Below are 23,007 nucleotides of genomic sequence, written 5' to 3' on the forward strand. Positions count from 1 at the left end.
GTGACTTACAGATATCCGATGGTTTGGTTTCAAGGACTTCCTGCTGATTTCAAAGGTTGGTTTATGCGCACACTGAGATCATTAATAAGCTGCAAATGTTTGATAAACTGTCATAAAGTATTTTCATACAGTGTGAACAGATAGTCGTCTTTGGTTTAGGAAAGGACAAGTGAGTTACAGATTCATGAGTGTTGATGTGGACGCGGCTCAATATTTGCATTTTGGAATATTTTATTGGTTAATACTCAATCACTTTCACAACGACAGTTCAAGAACAGAAGAGTCGATGAGGAGCAACTTACAAACAACACGCGCACACCATCGCACAATTAAATCAGCAGAACATTCTGCCTTTCTCTCAGTCTTAATTTCATTTCTTCATCTGTACTTGCATCTGTTCTTGTGTAAAGTGCATACTTTTCTTCAGACAAACATGAAACTGAGGAGACACTCAAAACTCAGTCAACATCATTTTGTTTGGACAGAATGATTTCTCATGAGCAAACTTTTCTCCATTTGTGTGTAAACCAAGCCATCTTTCTCCTCAAGATATACATGCTGCAAGATTATAGCCTTCTATTTTTCTGTAAACATCACTATAGAATAGCACCATATTTAATTTCTGACAGCAATAGGAATGAGGCAGTGAGGGTTAAAAGTGCAGTGTGTTTAATTACACAGTTGTTTAACAACATATGATTGTTCAGGTGACTAAACGTCTTTCTAAAGAAACACAAGGAAAAGATTAAATCAGTGGACAAAAACTCCATAAAACACTTTTGAAAGTGAGTTGTGAAAATTACATGAACTAGGACATTTATTGTGTGTGCCGTTGTAAAGACTGTAAATCTGTTCCTCACAGCCTTGTTTTCATCTGCATTAAATTCAATATTTAATCTATGGAGACTTTTTAAAAAAAAGACGTTTATTCAAGTGTACTTCTTTTAAACAAATATGAAGGGTACACTTTCAGTATATTTTTAATGTACTTCTCAGAAATACATTTTATACTTCATAGTTGTAAACTAGTTGTGTACTCAAAGATTACTACTGGTACACTTCATAAATTAAACAGTAGGGCATTTTAGTCCAAAGTAGCATTGAAATAGTACACTTAATAGTATACCACATTGATATTAGTATACTCACTACAATAAATTGTAAATTGTAAACTGGTAAATTGTAACTAGTTAGTTTGCCATGCTGATATTATGTCTATTATGTTGTATACCGCACCACAGGAATCTATACATATTTGTACAAAGATCTGAAAAACAAAAAAACTTTCTAAAACCATTGCATAATAAGACAACAGCATGAAATTTCATATATAGTTGGAATTAATAAGCACCTATAAATCTGTGCAAACAGCACAACTTTAACTTTTTTTTATTGTGTATAGTGTATATATATAAGTATTGTAACACTTAAGACATATTTTAAAAATATATAAATATTACTGCATTAGATACATATTAAGATACATATCAAGTTCAATAATGTAAAAATACATAATATATATCTGTTCCAATTCTACACCTATTCACGTTTCTGAGCCATTTTTGCTGAACATGTTTTTTTTATGTATTAAGTGTATATATTAAAACCCAAACTTCTTTTTATGAAACGCGTTACTAGAATGTATTATGCACGTATGTTATTTCATTATATAGTTTTTTTAGTTTTCAATAATACTTTTTGATTTCTAATCATATATTGTTTATTATCTCCTCCAGTTCAGTGAGTATGACTACCCTTACAGTAGCATGTATCATTCTCAGCTGTGAATCTTCTAGTTAGTCCTCATCATCCGGCTCCTAAAGTGTTAACTGCTGCGGTAAGTCGCCGCGCGTTCCCGTGCGAGCGCCCCATTGGCTGCGCGGCGGCAGCGCGCGCTGTTAATCAGCTGCAAGAGCGACTGAGTTCATCTTCTCGCACGAGCTATAAGGATGGCATTGCCACACACAGCAGGGCAACACAACACATCAGGAGCATGCACACAGCAAACATCCCATCAGCTTCAGACATTGATCCTGGCACCTGACCTCTGCAGCATCAGCACCAGAAGAAGAAGCTGATCGTTCCTTCTCTCAGAAACTGAAAGCAGTAGCACATCATCATCACAACAGTAGGAGGCGAGCAGATCACATCATACACTGGACTTTCATCGCGTACATACTTAGATCTGTTTCCTAAACCACACTGGGAATGGACAGCTGTCTCTGAACTTAATCAGCAAAACTTTTTCAGGACACACTGGACTGATAAAAAGTTATGTGCTCGTTTATTTATACGCACACATTCCTTTACACTAGACGTAAAGTGTAAAGCATTTTCTTTTCTTTTATGGCTATTTAATGCCTGTAGCTGAATATCCAAAAAGAAAAGGCATGTTATTTACGCGTTTTACAGTTAAAATAATGTTAGGATACTTTGATTTAAGATTTTAGGAGTTAGCGCGTCACTTCATGGTAAGCTTTCAAAACCGACAATTATTAGTCAAAATTGTCTCACAAGCAGTCAGATGGACAGTTAGACCATTGATATATTGGAGGATATGGTTAAATAATACGATTTTTAAGGAAGTATACATAATCTCGGATCCGTCAGGAAATCTTGGAGAGCTTGAAACTTTTCCGCGTAAAAGCGCACAGGACGCGCAAAGAGGCGGCAGTCTGCGAGCACCATCATCACCAACCCAGGAAACAAGACGTAGAATGGTTGATAAGCTTGTTTCCATCACTAATGGGATTGTGCTGCTGTGATTTGTCGGACCGGAGGGAAGGTTGATCCACACACACTCGTTTGGTGCAGCATCGCGGTGCGCGCTCGGGGATGATCAGGATCTTCCCGGATTTCAGTGTTCAGGTGACGGCGGCGGCGGCTGCAGGTGCGGGAGCCGGTGGAGGAATGCCGGCTGCGTCAAGAGTCCCGGGAGCTACTAACGGAAACCCGCAAAACCTCCAAGGCTTGACGTCTTACCAACAAAGGTACGCTGATAGACGCAAAACATGTTTGTTTGTATTTTTCTTCACGTTTACGTGACATTCATACTATTCATGTCATATGTGTTGCGTCCATTCACATTCACCGTTGACAGGTCTATATATATATAAGCAAAACCGAATTTTCTTGGAGGTTGCTGAAGGTATACATTTAGATTCCTAACATCTCAGTTTAAATGAGTTCCAGGTTTTGCTTCATTTATCAAACACAAAACGCCACACGATATGAAGCCAACCGTTTATTGAAGCTGTAAAGTTTTACTATGTGTCAAATTCCACAACACACACACACAAATTGTGTAGAAAAGTCATATCGTGATTTATAGTCGATATAAATGTTTTGCATTCAAATTTTCCAAACAAATAAGCACCTTTTACATCATACTAAGTATTCAAAGTAATCGTGATTATTATAAAACTGGTATCAACTATATATATATATATATATATATATATATATATATATATATAAAATAGCAGTAAAGTTTTAATCTCCAAAACCAAGAAAACACCAAAAAATCACATGGTGTGTGACAGATTTACACAAATAGAAAATAAGTATTCATAAAGTTTGTAAAATTGCTAAACAGACTTAGTATTTTTGATTACAATTTTTTTTTCACAAATTCAAACAATCATTTTCATCATCTACTAAAGCTTGACTGGCAATAATGGATGTAGAAGTTCTTGTTGTTGGTATATCAGCAGAATCGTGCACAAATGCTTACACATAGTGTCAGATTCAATTAAACAGTCTATTTAGAGCACAACACATGGAACAGGACATTAAATGGGGTGGCTGTCAGCTCGTGACCTTGACAGGTCACAGGTTCTATAATGCACATCACAGAACAGGCCTTTATTTATGTCAACACAGATTCATTTAGAGAGAGAAAAAAAATTATATATATATTTATATATATATATATTTATATATATATATATATATATATATATATATATATATATATATATATATATATATATATATATAGATTGTGCATTAGTGCAAAAAAATACTTTAACCATGTACATCTCTCTGCATTTATCTGTATATCTTACAAATGGACATTGCATATGATATATCTTGTATGATAAAATATTATGCATATATAGATTTATCTTTTTCACTCTTAGTGCTTTGACACAGTAGCCTACCTGTTTCAAAACAATTTAGTCTCAGATTAAGCTTCAAATTGGCATGCGAGCTCATTTTGACAGCTGTCGACATGCTTATAGAAAATATGAATGCAAACATCCGCATGCAAACGATCAAAAGGTGTCATGAAGAGATTTCTTCAGTCCTTTCGTTGATGGATCAGAAACAACCTGTATATTCCCCATAAACTCAAAACTATTTCCAACTACAACTGAGTGGCGTTGTTGCGCCGGCAGGAGAGGGAGATGAGAAGGAGAGAGAGGCAGGAAAAAAGCTGAAAAAATGCGGACAAACATACTGAGGAGAAGCGGCTGTGTTCGAGGGGCACATCGTGATGTAAAAGCCCCTCTCGTGCACTGATTCCTGGCTTCGTTTCCCCCGCGAGGACAGCCGCCGGATCGCACGAGCGTTCCCGGATTTCCTCTCACTTTATTGGCATGCCTTTGGATCTCAGCGTCGGCTGGTCTCGCTCCCGTCTGAACGCGTCTTAACGCACGGAGACACGGGCACGAGCGCTCCGGTCGTACAACCGATGGCGTTGCTTAAATTCTCCCGGTTCCGCTGTCAGCTGCTCGTCGCGTGAAATTCGGAGGAAAAAAGTGTAATTAATAATTGCAGGAAGATGGCGCCCACCAAGCCCAGCATTCAGCAAGACCCTTCCAGAAGAGAACGGTAAACGCTCGGTTTGTTGTGTGTCTGTGGAAACGCGTGCGCTGACGGGCATTTTGGACCGAGACGTGAAACTTTGCCCTTTCCGTGGGAGTGTGTGTGTGAGGGGTTGGGTAACAGGTATACACGCTGACAGAAGCAGTGAGTGTGTGTGTTTTTGCTGTGTGTGTGTTGGTTTTGGTAGACAGAGGACATGACCGTTGAATGTATTCAGCGTGTGTCGCGCTGCTGGCAGGTTTCGCGCGAAATTTGTGAACATTCGAACGCGACCATGTAGCAGCTTTGTATCCGCTCGGCGTTTGTTTTCCCGGCATTAGGCCAATCTGAGTAAAACACACTGTTTACTGCTGTGAAATAATGTGCACCAGGCTGCTGTTTGAGGAAATTTCAGTGTAGATCGATGTGGATTTGAGTCCTGTATTGGATCAGAAACTCTTGATGGGGATTGTAATTTGAACAGTAAATAAATTTGGAAATGACAGTTGATCACAAGACTAGTTCTATACAGTAGTCAGGTGTATGTTAAAGGATGTTCTAAGTAGCTGCAATGCTTTTCATTTGGATTGGTGTTTAACACATACGTTACAGGTGCATGATTGCTATTATGATTAGTTTGATCTGTCTATCTATCTATCTATCTATCTATCTATCTATATATATATCTAATATATATATATATATATATATATATATAGATAGATAGATAGATAGATAGATAGATATTTTATATAGTAGGTTGCATGCCTAAAAGATGAGTAGTAGAGATTTGCTGGTGCTTTTTACGCTTGTGACAGGTGGTGTACTAAATTCATTTGTCAGATCAATAGATCTGAAATTGTAATGCAAGGCTGTTTTAATATGGGCATAAAGCAGTTGTTTGAGAAAGTAATGTATGAGATCAGAAACGCTCGAGGATGAAGAAAACATGACACTAAATTCATCTAGTTATTAAACTGATGTCATAATTAGTTCATTTATAGATAAGAAATTGTGATCTAAGTCTATGTTGTACATGAATCAGGTGAACGTTTAAATGCTGTTGCTTTATTACTATTTTCTATGAATATTACGTTTATCTGCATTTTTACTCTTAGATGACAGGTGGTAGTGCACTGTTTTCTGCAATTAGGAAATTATTTGATCTGTAGATCTGAAACAGCGGTAAGACTATTTTAATATGAATAAAGCATCAAGTGGCTGTTTGATGACTATTAAATGTATTTATTAGAAAGTGTAGATAGATTTAATGTGCATATTTCTTTCATTTTAGGATTAGTTTTGTTGAGCTGAAATTTTAATATGACTATATTTTAGGTGGGTGTTGTTGTACTGGTATTTTGAGTATCGCATATGCATCAGATTTTAGTCAACAGGTGTTGCATTGAGTTAATCTGCAGTTATGAAATGTCTAATGATCTGAAATTGCAACAAGGTTGTATCTTATTTACAAAAATTTATGTGTTTTCTTTTTTATTGAAACCTTTTATTGACTATTCATCAGTCTTTTCTGTTAAGATGACAAGTGGCTGTCGGATTGCGTTTAGTGTATCGCTGGTTCTTCGTACATAAACTTATACGAACAATAGGTATTTTAGGCTTATTTTTCTGTTTAGCTTTCAGGAGTATTAAATTAGGCAGCACTGATTCACGCTGCAGTGTGTGTGTCTCCGTGCGGCGTGCAGCTTGTTGAACTAATGTTAAACTGTATGCAATAATTCTGCAGTGTATGTACAAAATATCAGTCGCAGAGCCAGTGACATTTAACAATGTAAACACAGCGCGATTCATATACTGTAACGTGCAACTCCACAAGATTGTGTGCCTGACCGGACTGTGAATGGTTATCATTAGCAGGTTTGACAAAACTCTCATCAAGCTCGATTATTTTATAATTCCCACTCAGAACGTGCAGATTACAGTAATGCACCTACGTCTAAATAGGCCACGACATTAGAATTATATTCCACCCCCTGCCAGTCATAACAGCAGGAAATGTTTATGCTAAGTCAGTCTGCAGCAATCTTTCTGGCAGGAGCGTATTTGAGTGCCATTCCGAGCATATCGCAGAGATAGGAATCTTGAAGATGGAATTAATTTTGAGGGGGAAACTTCATAGCCAGTGCATGAGTGCTTCCTTTATCACCTGTTTCCGACCGACATTCTGAAGGGGCTAAATTGCACTCTGTGATTCGTTATGTGGCTCCACTTAAGAGTTGAACCAAATAACACCGGGGCTGGATTTCTCAAGGAAGGTTTGGGAGTTTATTTTTTAATGCAGTGCTGTTTACCACTGCTGTAGGGAGTGTTTGCTGGGAAGGGGGAGATTGTGCTCTTGGGCGAAGCAACTCTGAAGGAGTTGGACACTAATTCACAGAGAGAGAGAAAGAGAGATTGGTTGGCGTGAATTTATACACAACACTAAACACAAAGTTGGCTTTGTGTTGAAGAAAGCAATGCCTCCCTCCCTCACTGTGAGCAAACAAAAGTGCTAAATTGTTCCATTTCCTCTCCTACGGTGCAGCAGTGGATCCATAGATTGAGAGCGGTGCTGTGGCATTGTGAAATGCTTGGGGTTTATTTGGTGTTGCATTATAAAGTATCGTCTCTCTAATGGCTTGCATATCAACCGGTCCATTAACAAGACACCATACGTGATGCATGTCGCTTCCGTTTCAGGTTAAAAATGAATGTATATGGGAAAGTGTACATTTTTTTTTTTTTTTTTGCCGTCGATTGTTTTAAATAGGCCTGTGGTGAGGCAGATTTATTCCATGTAGTTTCTAAATTAATATAGGCTCATAAAAGCTGCATGCATAATGATTATAATACAATTAACAAAAAATTGGACTATAGCTTGTCACGCTGCAACTTCTTGCAAGTATTTCATTTCAGCTACCCATGATGTAGGCCTAAATGATGAAAATTGGCCTGTTTGTTATTATAATCACATTCAGTCATGTTGCTATTCATTGTACTAATCCTTTGATGTGAAATTATGAATATCAGCATCTAGCTAAACACTCAGGAGTGTCAGTGTGCTGTGCTTGTGATTATTATTATTTTTTATTCCCAATCACCAAGTATTAGGTATGCGTATGTTTATGGTCAAAACAAAGCATCGATGTTCTTTGAATGCTGGAGAGGCAGACAGCCCAAACTGAGCTATACCATCACACAAAGGACGCAGCAATTCTACCCTTTGATTCCCAGGCGTCGAATGCGGCATAGAAGGGAGGCAAATAATCAATTCTGATGTGTATTTATCAAAATTAAGAGGGATTTCCAGCCCCCATCTGTGGCTGCTGCTCTGCGTGTTGTGCGCGGTGATTACCACGGTTCTCACCAGCCGCCACTCGTCTCAGTTATTGTGAAGGTCAAAGCAGAGAGACAGACATAAAGAAGATGCATCCAGCAAAGGTAATCGCACATGCATCACTGCACGGCTCATGGTGTGAGAGCCTTTGAGATGTATACATATCTACATCTGAGCTGAGTTGTGTGATTGTTCTTTTAGTTTGGGTTTTTGTGGACATATCAGTGAATCGGTTGCAGGTGAATCAGTGCACTGAATCACTGAATGACCTTTTTCATTTTTGCCTTTGTGTGTATATATACTGGAGTTAACATGATATATGAGTCTTATTTTTATTGAATTTACTTTAAGAATGTAAAGATTTTAAGATTATGGTAACCCTTATTATTGTCCATTTATAAAAGTCTGCTTTAGAAATTTGATTAGAGACTAAATTACACTTTTTATTCCAGTGAAAGTCAATTTCCACCATTTTTGTCTAAGAAAATATTTAAAAAAGATATGTTGATCTGTGACAGTGTGACCCAAAAGGGGTGTGTATTGTCGCACTTTATAAGGGTAAGTTGTCACAATGGAACCTGCCATTAAACTGCTTTTTCGACACGACACTGACAAGCTACACAGTGATTCATTGCTGATAATGAATGCAATATTGTGTAGCTTGTCAGCTCTGTGTAGTAAATGCTACTCTATCTGAAAGCACGTGCTGGAGATTTACTACTAATCACAGAACCGGCTTAACTGACGAGATATGCATGATAAACGCATGCGATTTATCGTGCAGCCCTAATTCTTACCTATACTCACTGTATATGATGATAATAAAATTCTCAAAATTATTCTAATGTAAAGGGATAGTTCATCCAAAAATGAAAATTCTTTCATTTACTAACCCTCATGTTGTTCTAAACCAGTATGAATTTATTTCTTCTGTTCAACACAAAAAAGAGAAAAAAACAGTTACTGGTAGCCATTGACTTCCATGGTATAGAAAAAATAATATGGAAATTAATGGCTACCAGCAACTGTTTGGTTACCAACATTCTTCAAAATAACTTTTGTGTTAAAAAGAAAAAAATTAATTCATACAGGTTTGGAACAACAAGAGTGTAAATAAATGACAGATTTTTCATTTTTGGATGAACTATACCTTTAAGACAGTTTGAAACCAGTATACAAAATCACTGTAACTGGATGTTTGATTGTGACAACTAGCCCGGTTTCACCTGTACTGATAGCTGACTTCTCAATATATTTCAGAGGACTCTAGGCAGTACATGCGTGCCTTTTTATGCCAGAGAGAAGAGATCAGAAGTGTTGCTTCTGAATGTCACCGGTTTTGTTATGGTTTGTGGCTGCAGTAAAACCTGAGCTCCCCTTCTATGCGTTTAATGTCCACAGTTGTTTTAAGACCTTCATTTAGTATCTGGCTCTAAAGACAGATGTTCTGCCCGCTGACTCCCATCTGCTTCTTTGGTTTGGCTGTGCGGCGATCATCTAATGCTAGCAGCAAGCGTTGCCCTTTACTTGCCCCCTCTAGTGTTCCAGCAGCACTTCTGAGCCCAAACAAACTCCACAGCGCTTCCAGAATACATGTGTAATCCTTCTCTATATGCATTGGCAAAGAAAATGGATTTAAATGCAATGAATACTTGGATATGGGTTTGGATTTACACACACCGAACAATGGCTTTATCATTTTGATTTAAAGAAAACTACATTGAAAACTTTGGATTCAAGACCGTTTTTCCATAGCTGTATTTACTGTAGGACTGGAAATTCAGAACAGAAGCAAATTACCACTCAAATACAGTTAGGCTACTAGTGTTTTTCCTGAATACTGCAATATAAAGCAAATCTCAACTGCTTGATTGTTTGTATCACTGCAAAATGTAAACTATATTATCACCCACATAGTATACTCACAAAAGCAATATATACCTATCATATAGCAAATCTCAACTGCATGACTGCCTATATTGTCACACACATATATATATATATATATATATATATATATATATATTAGGGGTGTAACGTTACGTGTATTTGTACCGGACCGTTTCGGTACAGGGCTTTCGGTACGGCGCACGTGTGTACCGAATGACCGAATGCAATATTTTGTATGCAGAACATAGGTACATTTTCGTGTTTCCAAACGAACATATTAAGTGGCGGAAGTCTCCGCGTTCAGCGCAAATCCCGCCCTGCAGCTGATTCTAAGGCCGGTGACACACTGGCTGCGTGGCGTGAGCGTGCGTTTCTGCTGCGTGTCAGTTGCATGACGGCTGCCTCGTGTTTTCTGTGTCTTTACACACCAGAATCGTGCCTGACGCGGCGATGGCACGCTGCTGCTACTGTAGGTGACATAGAGGGAGGCCGCCGACAGACCAGGATCTTGTCTTCACGACAACAATATCTATACTTCATGTTGAGCATAAATATAAAGCCTAGTGATAAAGGACACCGTCAACAGTATTGACGGCAAAATAGACTATGTTTGACAGGTGCAATATGCCAGTGTGTCACCAGTCTAAGGTTTTCAAAAGGCATCACACGAGTATGAACATCACTACAACTAGGAAAAAAACGATTGTAATTCAAACGCAGCTCCCGTCGGCATTTAAACAGACCTTTGCTCTTAATTCCGATCGGTCCAACGCAATAACGAAATCTGAGCAGGTCTCAAAACTGAAACTGTTGATGCTGCATTTTACACTTTGGAAAAGTTATATATATATTTTAAATATGAGCAGGCCTAGAAGCTGGGATTGGTAATGCTGCACTGTAATCATAGTTATTTATTTATATTTTCCATTATATTTTATTATATGATATTGGTTTGAGACAGAGTATTTTATTTAGTGGAGAACTTTGCAGCAGTATTTTATTTCTTATTCTTTTTTTATTTTATATATATATATTTTATTAAAAAGTATTTTAAAAAAAGTGTAAACAAATTGTTAAAAAAAGTTTATAGTAATAAACAACCTGCAGTTTAATGTTTGCATTTCTTTCCCTTACTGTACCGAAAATGAACCGAACCGTGACTTTAAAACCGAGGTACGTACCGAACTGTACCGTTTTTGCGTACCGTTACACCCCTAATATATATATATATATATATATATATATATATATAATATATATATATATATATATATATATATATATATATATATATATATATAAAATATATTTTTCCTGAGTTTTGCATGCAAAATTTCAATTGATTATTCCTGTTAGGCAGAAGAGCCTCTAGAAGACACCGCTCACATGACTCAAAATGGACCGCCCTTGCGCCTCACTGTAATACCCGCTGCACAGCCTGATAAATTAATTTCATGGCGCATATGCTCGGTAGCCCACCTGCCACTTTAATAAGTGAAAGTCATAGCTGTGATTTGGCTGTAAATGGAGGTAAGCCCCCATCACCTCGCCTCACAAAAGAGCTACATCACGCTGAGGTATTTTCTCTATAGCATTCCTTACGCATGTCGTCACCTAAAGAAGCCCCCTTTGTGGGGATTTACTGACTGCTTTTGTGCCAGTGTTTTCCCAGGCTTATCACCGGGTACACTCATCTAAAGCAGCACCGCAGGACGCTGTGTCAGCCACTCACTTCTCTTGCCACATCCTGTGCTTTGACGTACCAAAGGCAAACTTTTTGAATCGATAATATATTTGTCCTTGTGTGGCATGTAACGGAGTAACAAGCTAAAATTAGCTCACAGTCCTGACAAATGAAGGCTTTTCCAGCAGCAGACTGTGGGAAAAGGTCAGATTGCTTATTGATACTGTATAGCACAATAGCCATCAGCTAAAGTAAACACACGCAAACTCTCAGAGCTTTTGCAAGAGTAAAGAGTATTTTGAGGGACACATGGCATATTTGTGTTTTATTTAACCGTATTTTAGAGGGCAGGAAAATCATCAAATGGATAGTTCAGAGTCTCATTGGATTTTTATTGGATGAGCTGCATTTGAAAGCACTGTTAAATGCAATGTGTCTACACACTATATTATATTTGCTTGACAATTTAAACAGCCTACAGTTAGATTAATGTGGACAATTTACATTTAACTCTAAATCTGTGCGTCTATCCGTCTGTCCATCCATTCAGAAATAACTCTAAATTCACATGAAACCATGAGTATTTTCCATCAGTTTTATTAAAGCAGCTGTAAACAACCAATCATTTTCATTGACTCCTAATGAATTACAAACTAAGCTCAGGGGTTCACATTTGAAAGATTGGTTTTGGCAAGGCCGATAGAAATTCAATTTTGCTTATGAAGAAGCGAGCCGTGTTTAGGACGTAACCGTGTCATCTTGAGAACTCTCCTTCGCCTTTCAGACAGAACTCAGAGAGCAGAAATGTATAGGACAACTTTCGACGGAACAGAAAACTACTTTCCAGAAAGTGTACTTGAAATAGTTGAGGTTTTGTGAGGTCACATCCATTTTTCCCACTCTCTCTCCCATGTTATTTCATGGCTGCGTGGCTCTCCTCTTTTTAATTCTTTTCATCTCATTGTAGCCCCCCGTGTTTGAAAGTCTAGGTCAATAAGGATGGGCACATTGCGAATTTCATGATCTGTGTAGTGGAACAAATTGAAAGCAAAGCCTATATCAATCACACTGAAGGCAGGGTTAATTGTTCCTGCTTCACAAGAACTGTGGACAGATAAAGGCATAATGAAACACTTATGCCTCTGATGTGGGCACTCCTCAGGAAAAATGACAGAAAACAAAACAAATGTTTACTCATATAGTAATTACTTTGGTGCAAAAGTCAAAGAACGAGAAACACACTTTGATGTGCATGTCCTTGAAATAGCCTGGTTTATTCCACCTGCATTCTGTGCCCTTCAACTTTCATTATGTTATGATTTTTCCTGCATGGCATTGTGGGTAATATTTAATGACTTAAATATTATTCTGTACCTCACAATGAACTGTGGAACAGCTTCAGAATACTTGAAATATAGTGCACAAAAAGTTTTGGTGCTTTATAATGTTTTTGTGCCTTTCGAGGAGCTCAACAATTACACAGACTAGTATACACGGGATCAGATGTGGATCGGTCTTGTCTGACCGATACCCAATCTGCAGAAAATGCCAGGATAGGAGCCGATACCGATCCCGAGTTGTGGTCTTGGTTTGCTTGCATCATGGATGGCTTTCTTGGAATCGTTTACTTGCATATTAAATCCATAAAGAAATGGTAAACTGTAAAAATAATCCCATCCTATGTCCTGGCTTCTTTGTTGTTTTCATATTCCAAAAAAAAAAAATCATGATCTTTTTTGGTTATATTTTTCTTTGATAAACTTGTGTGTCCTTAAAAAGGCCTGATTTATTCCATGCATTTTGTGTTCTTCAGCTTTTATTTTGTGATTTTGCTGCATGGCATTGTGGGTAATCTCGCGTTCAAACCAGAGAATGTGGATTTGAGCACGAAAACTGCACAAAATAGCAGATACATGCGGAATTGTAGCATAGACTTAAGTTGAGGATATAAGCCCTGTTGGATCATGGATTGCTTTCTTGGAATTGTTTACTTGCATATTCATTGCATAAACCCCAGAATGAAATGGTAAACTGCTGAAATTTGTAATAAAACAAATTGGAAACGTGTGCATGCATACTTAAGTGCGCTCGGGTTGAGTTGTGCATGCACACAGCTTGCGCGCATACTCACACACACGTATGTATATTATATATATGTTCTCAGTATTTAGTTAATTGTACTCTAAAGTCCATGACAGCTATCACAACACAGTGGGTAATTCTGAAAATTAATGAGAATGATAATTCTTAAAAGACTGTTCCAGACTTTGCCCAAACTCATTAACTAAATCTCTCATTTAAATACATTCTAAAGACTTTTGGAGAAAAAAGAGAGGTGGGGGGGGGGGGGGGGGCATTATTTCTATGTAAGCATTAACCCGATTTGAAAATGCTGAGATGCAGAATTTTATGGAAGACTGGAAGTCTATCAGTCAACTGGAATCCTGCGCTAACCACATCTATCTGCTATAATACCGGAAGATAAACCTGGTCACATGGTGAAGGAAAACAATCCATTTCCTCAGCCGGTTTATTTGTCTGGGGTATATGTTTAGTTTAGAGTTGTTGATCTTAGTTTACTGTAAATCCTCTGTGACCCTCACATGTAAGCGGATCTCTTCCTTTGGCATTAAACCACAGCCAAATTCAATTTTGTGATATTTATTCAGTTAAGCTGCAAGTTAAATGTTTTTTCCTTTGTTTATGTAGGTAAAACTGTTCACATGACCACATAGTAAACTATCTTTGTTTTATGAACAACTTCAAAATAATTTTTAACTGTGTAGTAAAATATGCTAATGTAATGTGGAGTTGGGAATCGTTTCCTTTGGTTCTTGATTTGGAGAAATGTGTCTTAGCCTTAGCCTAAGTTTTCAGATTTCAAAAATACTTGATCTGACTGCTAAAATCATGTGGAAACATGCATGTGTTAAAGGGATAATTCACACAAAAATGAAAATTGTCATGATTTACTCAACTTCATGTTGGTCCAAACCTTCTGTAGATGGGAAAAGGAGCTGTTTAGCAGCGGTTTTCCATAACTATATACTGTAAGTGAACAGTAGTCCATACGACTTCTGCCTTATATTTTAACTCTTCTGAGGCCATTGAACGTGATTAATATTATTCTTCAATCTGTCCATCACACAAAGCTATCATATAATTTTGAATATATCTCTGTGTTCAACAGTTTTATGTTTTGTTTATGGAGCTTGAGAGTCTCAATCAACATTCACTTTCATGGTATTAACATAAAACATAAAACACTAGGTGTTCCAAATGAAAGGATTATAATAAAATTATAGTAAAAATGAATTTTATATTTTGTATTTTAATGTTTTGAAGTGGATAGTTCATCTGAGAAATCAAACCCCTGGAGCCCCAAAAAGCATTGTGTGAAGATGACAGGAAGTGCTGTATTGGCAGTTAAGTTGGTGTAAATGTTGGACTTGCCCAGCCTGTGGTCAGTCTTTCGCTCAAGTCTTTGAGCGGGTGAGCGACTGAGAGAAGGAAGGAGAGAGAGAGAGAGAGAGAGAGAGAGAGGATGGAAAGTGTGCTCCAGGCCAGGACTGAGGGAGTCTCTGGCTCAGCGTGTGCGCTGAGATCTTCCTCTGAACTCTCTCTCTGCTGTCAGATGTGTGTCTTTCCCAGCAGTCTTGATTAACCCCTTCAGTGCCCACTCAAACCCGTCTGAGAAATCCCAAGAGTGTGCACCTCCCGAATCACTGCGGTGCTCAAATTTTTTTTAATAAACTCAAATTAGCTGTCTGTTGAACGTGTGTGTGTGTAGAGGAACTTAGTTGTGTACAAAGATTATGGTTATTATTATTATTTTTTTTTGTAATTTACACAATGGCTCTCTGTCTGTTTTATTGTATTTTATTTTAGTTTTATTTCCATTTCCTTTTATTTTTTATAAGTGTACTTATAAAGTTAACCAAGGGTTCCTGCACCAAATAATTTTTACATGACATTTTACATTTACATGTATTCCACATGTTTTATGACTACTTTAAAATCAACATGACATGAAAAGTGACCAAATAAGAATGTTGTCCTCCATTTTATTGTGCACAGTGTCATATTACAAAGAAAACAATGCTTCATAAACTTTCATAATATGACAGTTGTTGAATTTAATATATTATATAATATATTATATTTTCATATATTTCATTTATTATTATTTTTAATAATATTATTATTTTAGCTGCTGCTGCAGTTTTTTTGCATCAGCTGATTTTTATATAATTGTATATTTTTTCATATTTCACTCTGTTATTTATAGGTTAAGTATTTAGTCTAACTGATTTTTATAAAATTTTGTAATTTGTCTAAATTGTTCTTGAATTTATCTTAGAAAATGTTTATAGTTTTATAGTTTTTTGTTGCATCACCTGATTTATGTCATATTTTTTTCATGTTTACATATTTCTTGAATTTATTATTCTTAGAAAATTGAAATAGTTGATTAAATTAGTTAAAACTTCTTTCTTTTTGCGTCAGCTGATTTGTCATAATTTTGTAACTTTTGTTTTGTTTTTGTTTTCGCATCAGATATATTTTTTACATGTTTATTATTATGTTTGTGTATTTCTTGTATTTATTTTGTGTTTGAATATTGAAATAATCAGATTATTATTTTTTTGTTTAATTATGTTATTCTCGTATTTATTTATCTAAAATGGTTTGAGTAATGTATTGTGACTGCCACAATTACTTTTTTGCATCAGCCGAACTTCGGGAATAAAGCCCGCAGACATGTGACAGAGCGCAGAGAGATTCGTCACGAGCAAATGGTGAAGGGTTAAAAGAAATCAGTGGGGTACGGAGCTGTGTGTCAATATTTGGACAGTTACTGTGTAGCGCAGCAGATGAACGCAGCATCTGCTGTGTGCGGGAGGGTTTCTGGATGAGTGTGAACGGAGAGGGAGGTGGGTTATTGTGAAGCTGGCACACCGTATGCACCCAGACACATTCCACAGGAAGTCCAGCTATTCATCATAAATATTTTAGCAATATCATACCCCAACCATGCCCCAGTCATTTTGCCAAGCGAGGGGAAAACATTTAGCTTTCTCTCTCTCCCGCTCTCTGATGCCTTGAAAATTATTTTTCATGCTGCAAATGTCAGTGTATTTATTTTTCCATGAGCTGCATCATTAGATATAACAAGAATAATCTTAAAAATCTCACATCAGCAATGTATAATCTGACGCTTCACTTCGAAGCCGAACTGTTTAACATATCAAGGCGATGCTGTCAGAGAGTGTTTCTCTATGCTTGTTTACTATGAAATTGGCAAAATTGTCAGGAATGGAAACAGAACATTTTTGTTAAGTTGTGATGCTCATTAAAATGGATCTTCTCTCTCCCCCATGGCCTTCTGCTCATGATAATGTTCTGCCGAGACTGTTTCCAGACACTTAAAGCATTTTGTATTCCTCCGTCTCACTTTGTCTCGGTTTAACCCTCACACGTGCATATATTGTCCTTCCCTCTGATGTGAATCCGTTAATGAGTTCTCTGACAAATACAGTAATGGCCTTTCACTTGCGCATTTGGTGTGCTGTCTGTTGGAATTACATCCCGCTCTTCTGAAAGAAAATGGCTTGTATCCTCAAAGGTACAAGAGGGTCAACGGCACCACAAACGCTTTGCTGTGTAAGAGCTCCAAAGACATCTTTGTGGGAATTCCTTACTAAGACTATAAATGAAACGGATCATTGAAAACAGTATTTTCTTTGCTTGTTTGAAATGGAGTTTGATGTATTATGCCGACGTACTGTACTCCCTCCCTAGTGCACCTAGAACATTTATTGATTTAAAGGATCTTCCACATAACTCCCATCTAGGTTTCAACGTACTTTGACCTCCACGCTTTAATTTTTAAAAGGAAGTAAAAAACAAACAAACAAAAAAAACATTAGCCAGTTTCACAGAACATTCTTAAAGGAATCGTTCACCCAAAAATATAAATGTACTCATCTTCACACCATCCACCTCTGCAGTGAATGGGTGCCGTCAGAATGAGAGTAATCCACATGATTCCAGTCCATCAAATAACATCTGGTTTGGACTTTTTATTTTTTGTTTATTTTTATTTTTTTATAAGTTTTCACTTATAAAAAGTGTTTAATCTGTGGATATTTCAAGACGACTTTTTCTTTGAAGGAAGCAATTTTGGGAGATGGTCCTCCATGCAGAACACAAGATCCAGGGGTGTGGTTGGATCCAGATCCAACTCCTCCCACCTAACATATACCTAAACTACCCATTTCCACCCCTGATCCCTAAACCCACCCATCTCCACCCCCTAGATGGGGATCCAACCGGGCCCACTGGATCCAGTGTTCTGCAGTGAGGGGCTACTGAATTGTGGTTTAAATGGTTTGAAGTTAAAAACAGCTTGATGGATTTTTTTCTTACAAACACACAGCTTTTCTCTTCACAAGACATTAACTGATGGACTGGAGTCTTGTGGATTACTTGTGGATTGTGATTTTTTTTTTTTCTAGCTTTGTACTCTCATTCTGACGACGCCCATTCACTGCAGAGGATCCATTGATGAGCAAGTGATGTAATGCTACATTTCTCAAAATCTGTTTCCATAAAGAAACAAATTCATCTACATCTTGGATAGTCTGAGGACAAATTTTCAGCCAATTTAAATTTTTGGCCGGTCTATTACTTTAAGAATAAAATTCTTCTTAAGTGCAATTTTCTTTTTATTTTAGAGTAGAATGAATTTCAATTCCACTAATGTAATCGGTTTTTGCACTTGCAAAAATAGCTGAAAAGGTTTAATCTAGGGATAGTGAAATGGTGCTTGTAAAAAACATAATTTACAGCCGTTGTTGCAAAAAAAAAAAAAATATATATATTTTCTAAGTGAGCTGATGGAGAAAAATATAAAAGTGCAAAAGTATAGAATATGTCTCCTTTGATATTCTCAGATGTTGCATTTCAGACAGCGTCTTTTTTACTGTAAAAGCCAAAAGCGTTCCCACACATGAATGCTCTTTGCAGGTATTGAGAAGCCCACAGCAGGTCCGAGACGTCTGTTCTCTGTAGGCCGCTGCTGAAGGAGCTTAGCTGCAGTTTTGTTCTCTGGCTCTGGGCAGCATCTGAACAGCTTCCCTGTATCTCTCTCCAGCAGTCGGAGAGTACACAGAGACGTCACCGGTGATGAATGGGGCACCTTGTCAGTTAAAATGAAAATTCTTAGCCAGATGATAGCTTCATATTAATGCCTGTTTTATAGATTGGAGCAAGTTGTCCGAACAAGATGAATGTTGGTGATGAGAGTAGAGATATAAAATAAAACCGCTCCTGTACCTTCACCAAGAGCACGGGCCTTTGGGCGTGGCTTGTAACATAGTACAGCGGTACATGCTCTTTCCTGTCTGTATAGAGCCTAACAGGAAGTAAAACCCTATTAGTGTTCTCAATAGTGGTATTGATTTTTAGCAGGAGCCTTTCAAGGCGCACTTTGAGCTCTGAGGTTGTTAAATTATTGTGTATCAATTTTCATGCCGGTATCAAATTTTCATGTTGCAATTAATTGCTAATGCTTTTATCACTGTATACGGTATTATCAAGATATTGAAATTTAGTTTGGTTTAATAACTATAATCATAACAAAAATAACTTTGCAATAAAGCAATACAGAAAAATATATAAAGTTTTACACAGATTAAAGTGCAAAATAACTGTAAAGACCAATAGGAATCACTTTACAATAAGATCTCATTAGTTAACATTAGTTAATGCATTAGCATTCACAATGAGCAATAGCTACATTTGCTTGAAAGTTATTAATCTTTGTTAAAAAAATACAAGTCTTAGTTCATGTTAGCTCATTAAATGACACAGTTGTATCTTTCGATTTTAACAACGTGTTATTAAATATTGGAATACCTAAGATTAATGAATGTTCAGAAGAATTTTTCATTGTTAACTAATGAATGAACTAATGTTAACTAATGAAGCACTAATGTAAAGTGTGAATGAACAATAAAGAATCAAAACACTTTCAGACGATATCTAGGGCATGTTTTTGTCCAGATTAAAATTTAAGATTGAAAATAAATAGCCTATTAAGTCTAAATATCTAAGTATTTGGGGCTGTGATGGACACCACAGCAAATCCACAAATCTGAATGACTATTTAAATATGTCCTGGAAAGTACAGCAGCTGCTTTATTTCTGGGGTTTCCTGGGTATTGGCTTCATTTTATGCAGTTTAGGACCATCTGTTTTCATTCAGCACGTCTCTCAAGTGTTCACCAATGTGCTTCTCATGCGTGCTTGTTAACATCAGAGCACACACGGGTATTTCAAGCAGCGTACAGCGGTGTTGTGCACTTGTAATGGGAAAAGTATTCTTAAAATGCAGTCCAAATTCGGAATAATTTGTAATATATAATTATTCACGGTATTTAGAAGTGCCCACGATAACAATATTGTACATATTCTTTACCGTGATATTTCGCATTACCGAATATCGGGACATGTCTAACCACGTCAATGTGATTTCAATGTTTAATAGCCAAATTTCCAGTAAAATCGACAATATCCGTGTTCAAATGGAAACAGAAATTTCAGCTTAAGAGCTCAACATTGAATGTGCAAAACTATAAAGCACTGCACAATTAGGGCTGCACAATATTGGGAAAAAATGACATTGCGATATTTTATTTTTCTGCGATATATATTGCGATATGAAATCTAATCAAATTTTTTCTTAAAAACAAAAATGGGGTGAGCACACTCACATTCTCATTTTAAATGATTTAAACATCAGAGTATTATTTAAATTAGAGTAAATTATTTGTTTGTAACTTTAGGACATGGTTTGAATTGTTAACATATTAAATAACATGAACTTACCACGAGCAATACTTTTGTTACTATATTTATTAATCTTTGTTTATCTTAGTTTATAAAAACACAGCTGTTCATTGTTTGGTAATGTTACTTCACAGTGCATTAACTATGTTAACAAATACTATACAACTTTTGATTTCAAAAATTGAGGCCTAATGTACGGCACGCGTTGTGTAATTATCTTGGCAGTTTAAAATATCGCACAAGATTTGACAACACAGAAAACATTTCATCACTGGATAGTTTTTTTTTTTCTCGATACCATCATGTCAATTGATTTTGATTAATATGTGCGAGGGAGAGAGAGCAAGATAGCGCTCGTGTTGTTTGAAGACGGTGAAGGTGAGCGTGCGGCCGGGGCTCTCTCGCTCGCTCTCTCTCTTTCTCTGCTCGTTCTTATATGTGCCCTGTTAAACTGACAGGACTTAAATACACATGCAAATAATAAACCTTCACTCTTGATGGTTAAGCTGTGCAATTAATCCGCGAATCACATTCGTCAAGGGCCGGGGAGTAGCTGGCCCCGTACAGTTAATAAATAACGGATCAACTATGACAGCCTACATCGCACATCCTGCTCCACATCGTGGATTCGTAACTCGCGTTATCGATGCTTAAACGACACATCGTGCAGCCCTGCTGCAAATAATGTACATTTTCTTTTATTTTATTTCCTTCATTGCTCTTTATTTTATATGGATCCAAGATGAGGCATCATATTTTGGTGTCTGCATCAAATAAAATTTAGAGTTTTACAAAAAATTTACAAAAGTGATTTTATATACATTGAAATCATATTAAATGCAAGTAAATTGTTGTACTGATTCGAATAACTTTTGTGAAAATATGAGTTAAATAATGTTCTGTTGTCATTCAGCGTGGCATATACATTACTATCCTATGGATAGTATACATTACTATCCATATGCATTTACTATCCTTTAAAATATAATTAATTTCTGTGATGCAATCAGCCATTACTCTAATAAAGTGTCACATGATCCTTCAGAAATCATTCTAATATCCTGATGATTTATTATAATTATCAATGTTGGCAACAGTTGTGCAGCCAAATATTTTTTTGGAAACTGCAATACTTTTTTCAGGATTCTTTGATTGATAAAAAGTTAAAAAGAACAGCATCTATTCAAAATATAAATCTTTCTAACAATATAAATCTATGCTATCACTTCTTAACTATTTAACACATCCTTGTTGAATAAAAGTTGTAATTTCTTTCAGAAAAAGAAAGAATAAAAACTTACTGATCCCAAACTTTTGAACGTTAGTGTAATGTTAGAAAATATTTATATTTTATATAAATGCTCTTCTATTTAACTTTTTTCATCAAAGAATCCAGAGTAGTATCACAGATTCCAAAAAAATATTAAGCAGCATATCAGTTTCCAGCACTGATAATAAATTATCATATAGAATGATTTCTGAAGGATCATGTGACACTAAAGACTGGAGTAATGATGCTGAAAATTCCGATTTGATCAAAGGAATAAATTATATATTAATGTGTATTAAATTAGAAAAACATTATTTTACATTATAATAATATTTCACAATATATTTTTTTTCCTGTATTTTTGATCAAACAAATGCAGCTTTGATGAGCATAAGAAACTCCTGTAAAAACATTAAAGTGTGTGTGTGTGTCTGTGTGTCTTTCATGAGCAGCAAATCAGCATATTAGAATGATTTCTAAGGATCATGTGACAAAAAATCTGCTGGGTCATCACAGGAATAAATTATATTTTAGAATATATTAAATGTTTACTTTTTTAGATTTTATTTTTTTTAATTATACTTATTCTATATTTTGATCAAATAAATACAGCCTTCATTTTATATAAAAATGAATATTATCTTTTTCAGATTACAGCTTTTTAAAGCTTTAATGCTATAGGATGAGTAGTTTGTTACCTCACAAATACAAGAATACATCTTTTTTTTACAGTTTTGTATCTTTTGTTTCTTGTTTTCCTATACTGTACTTCTTGCCTCAGATCAAAATTTCAGATGTTGTGATTCATCTCGGAGCAGGTTTTGATTGGTGGCTTTGAACTCTTTATTGAAGAATTTTTTAAAATCCCAATGGAAAAAAGGACTGGGAAAAACAGTTCCTGGAATCAAGAGCGCTGAAAATCGAGGCGGTCACAGTTGCACTGTACAGGCAATGGATGTTTCCTGACCGTCATTTAACGCAGCATTGTGTGTCAGCGAGCAAGTCCTATTACATGCAGCTGTTTCATCAGCATCTATTGCCGTTAGAAGCCCATCTCCCTCCTTTTCTGGCACACTCTCGCTCTCTCTCTTTTTGTGCTCTTTCTGGGTGTTTCTCTGGTTTGGCTGTGGCTGAAAGCTTTAAGTGTTGTTCTCTCTGAGGTCT

The 23,007-nt window shown here is 36.5% G+C and overlaps 1 protein-coding gene across 4 annotated transcripts in view; it reads left to right on the top strand.

Moving 5' to 3' along the window:
* The first annotated feature begins 1,969 nt into the window (after positions 1 to 1,969).
* LOC132111334 (neuronal PAS domain-containing protein 3-like) overlaps positions 1,970 to 23,007 on the top strand; it is a 285,327-nt gene continuing 264,289 nt past the window's right edge. For 2 of the 4 annotated variants that reach the window (XM_059518543.1, XM_059518544.1), the window contains exon 1: positions 1,970 to 2,990. In XM_059518543.1, coding sequence (XP_059374526.1) covers positions 2,836 to 2,990 — 155 coding nt within the window. In that variant the 5' untranslated portion in view covers positions 1,970 to 2,835. Of the gene's footprint in view, positions 2,991 to 4,676; positions 4,837 to 23,007 lie in introns of those variants that run through there. The other 2 variants (XM_059518545.1, XM_059518546.1) reach the window with 2 other exon arrangements.

The sequence above is a fragment of the Carassius carassius genome, chromosome 31 (genome assembly GCF_963082965.1).
Source record: "Carassius carassius chromosome 31, fCarCar2.1, whole genome shotgun sequence".
Classification (NCBI taxonomy): domain Eukaryota; kingdom Metazoa; phylum Chordata; class Actinopteri; order Cypriniformes; family Cyprinidae; genus Carassius; species Carassius carassius.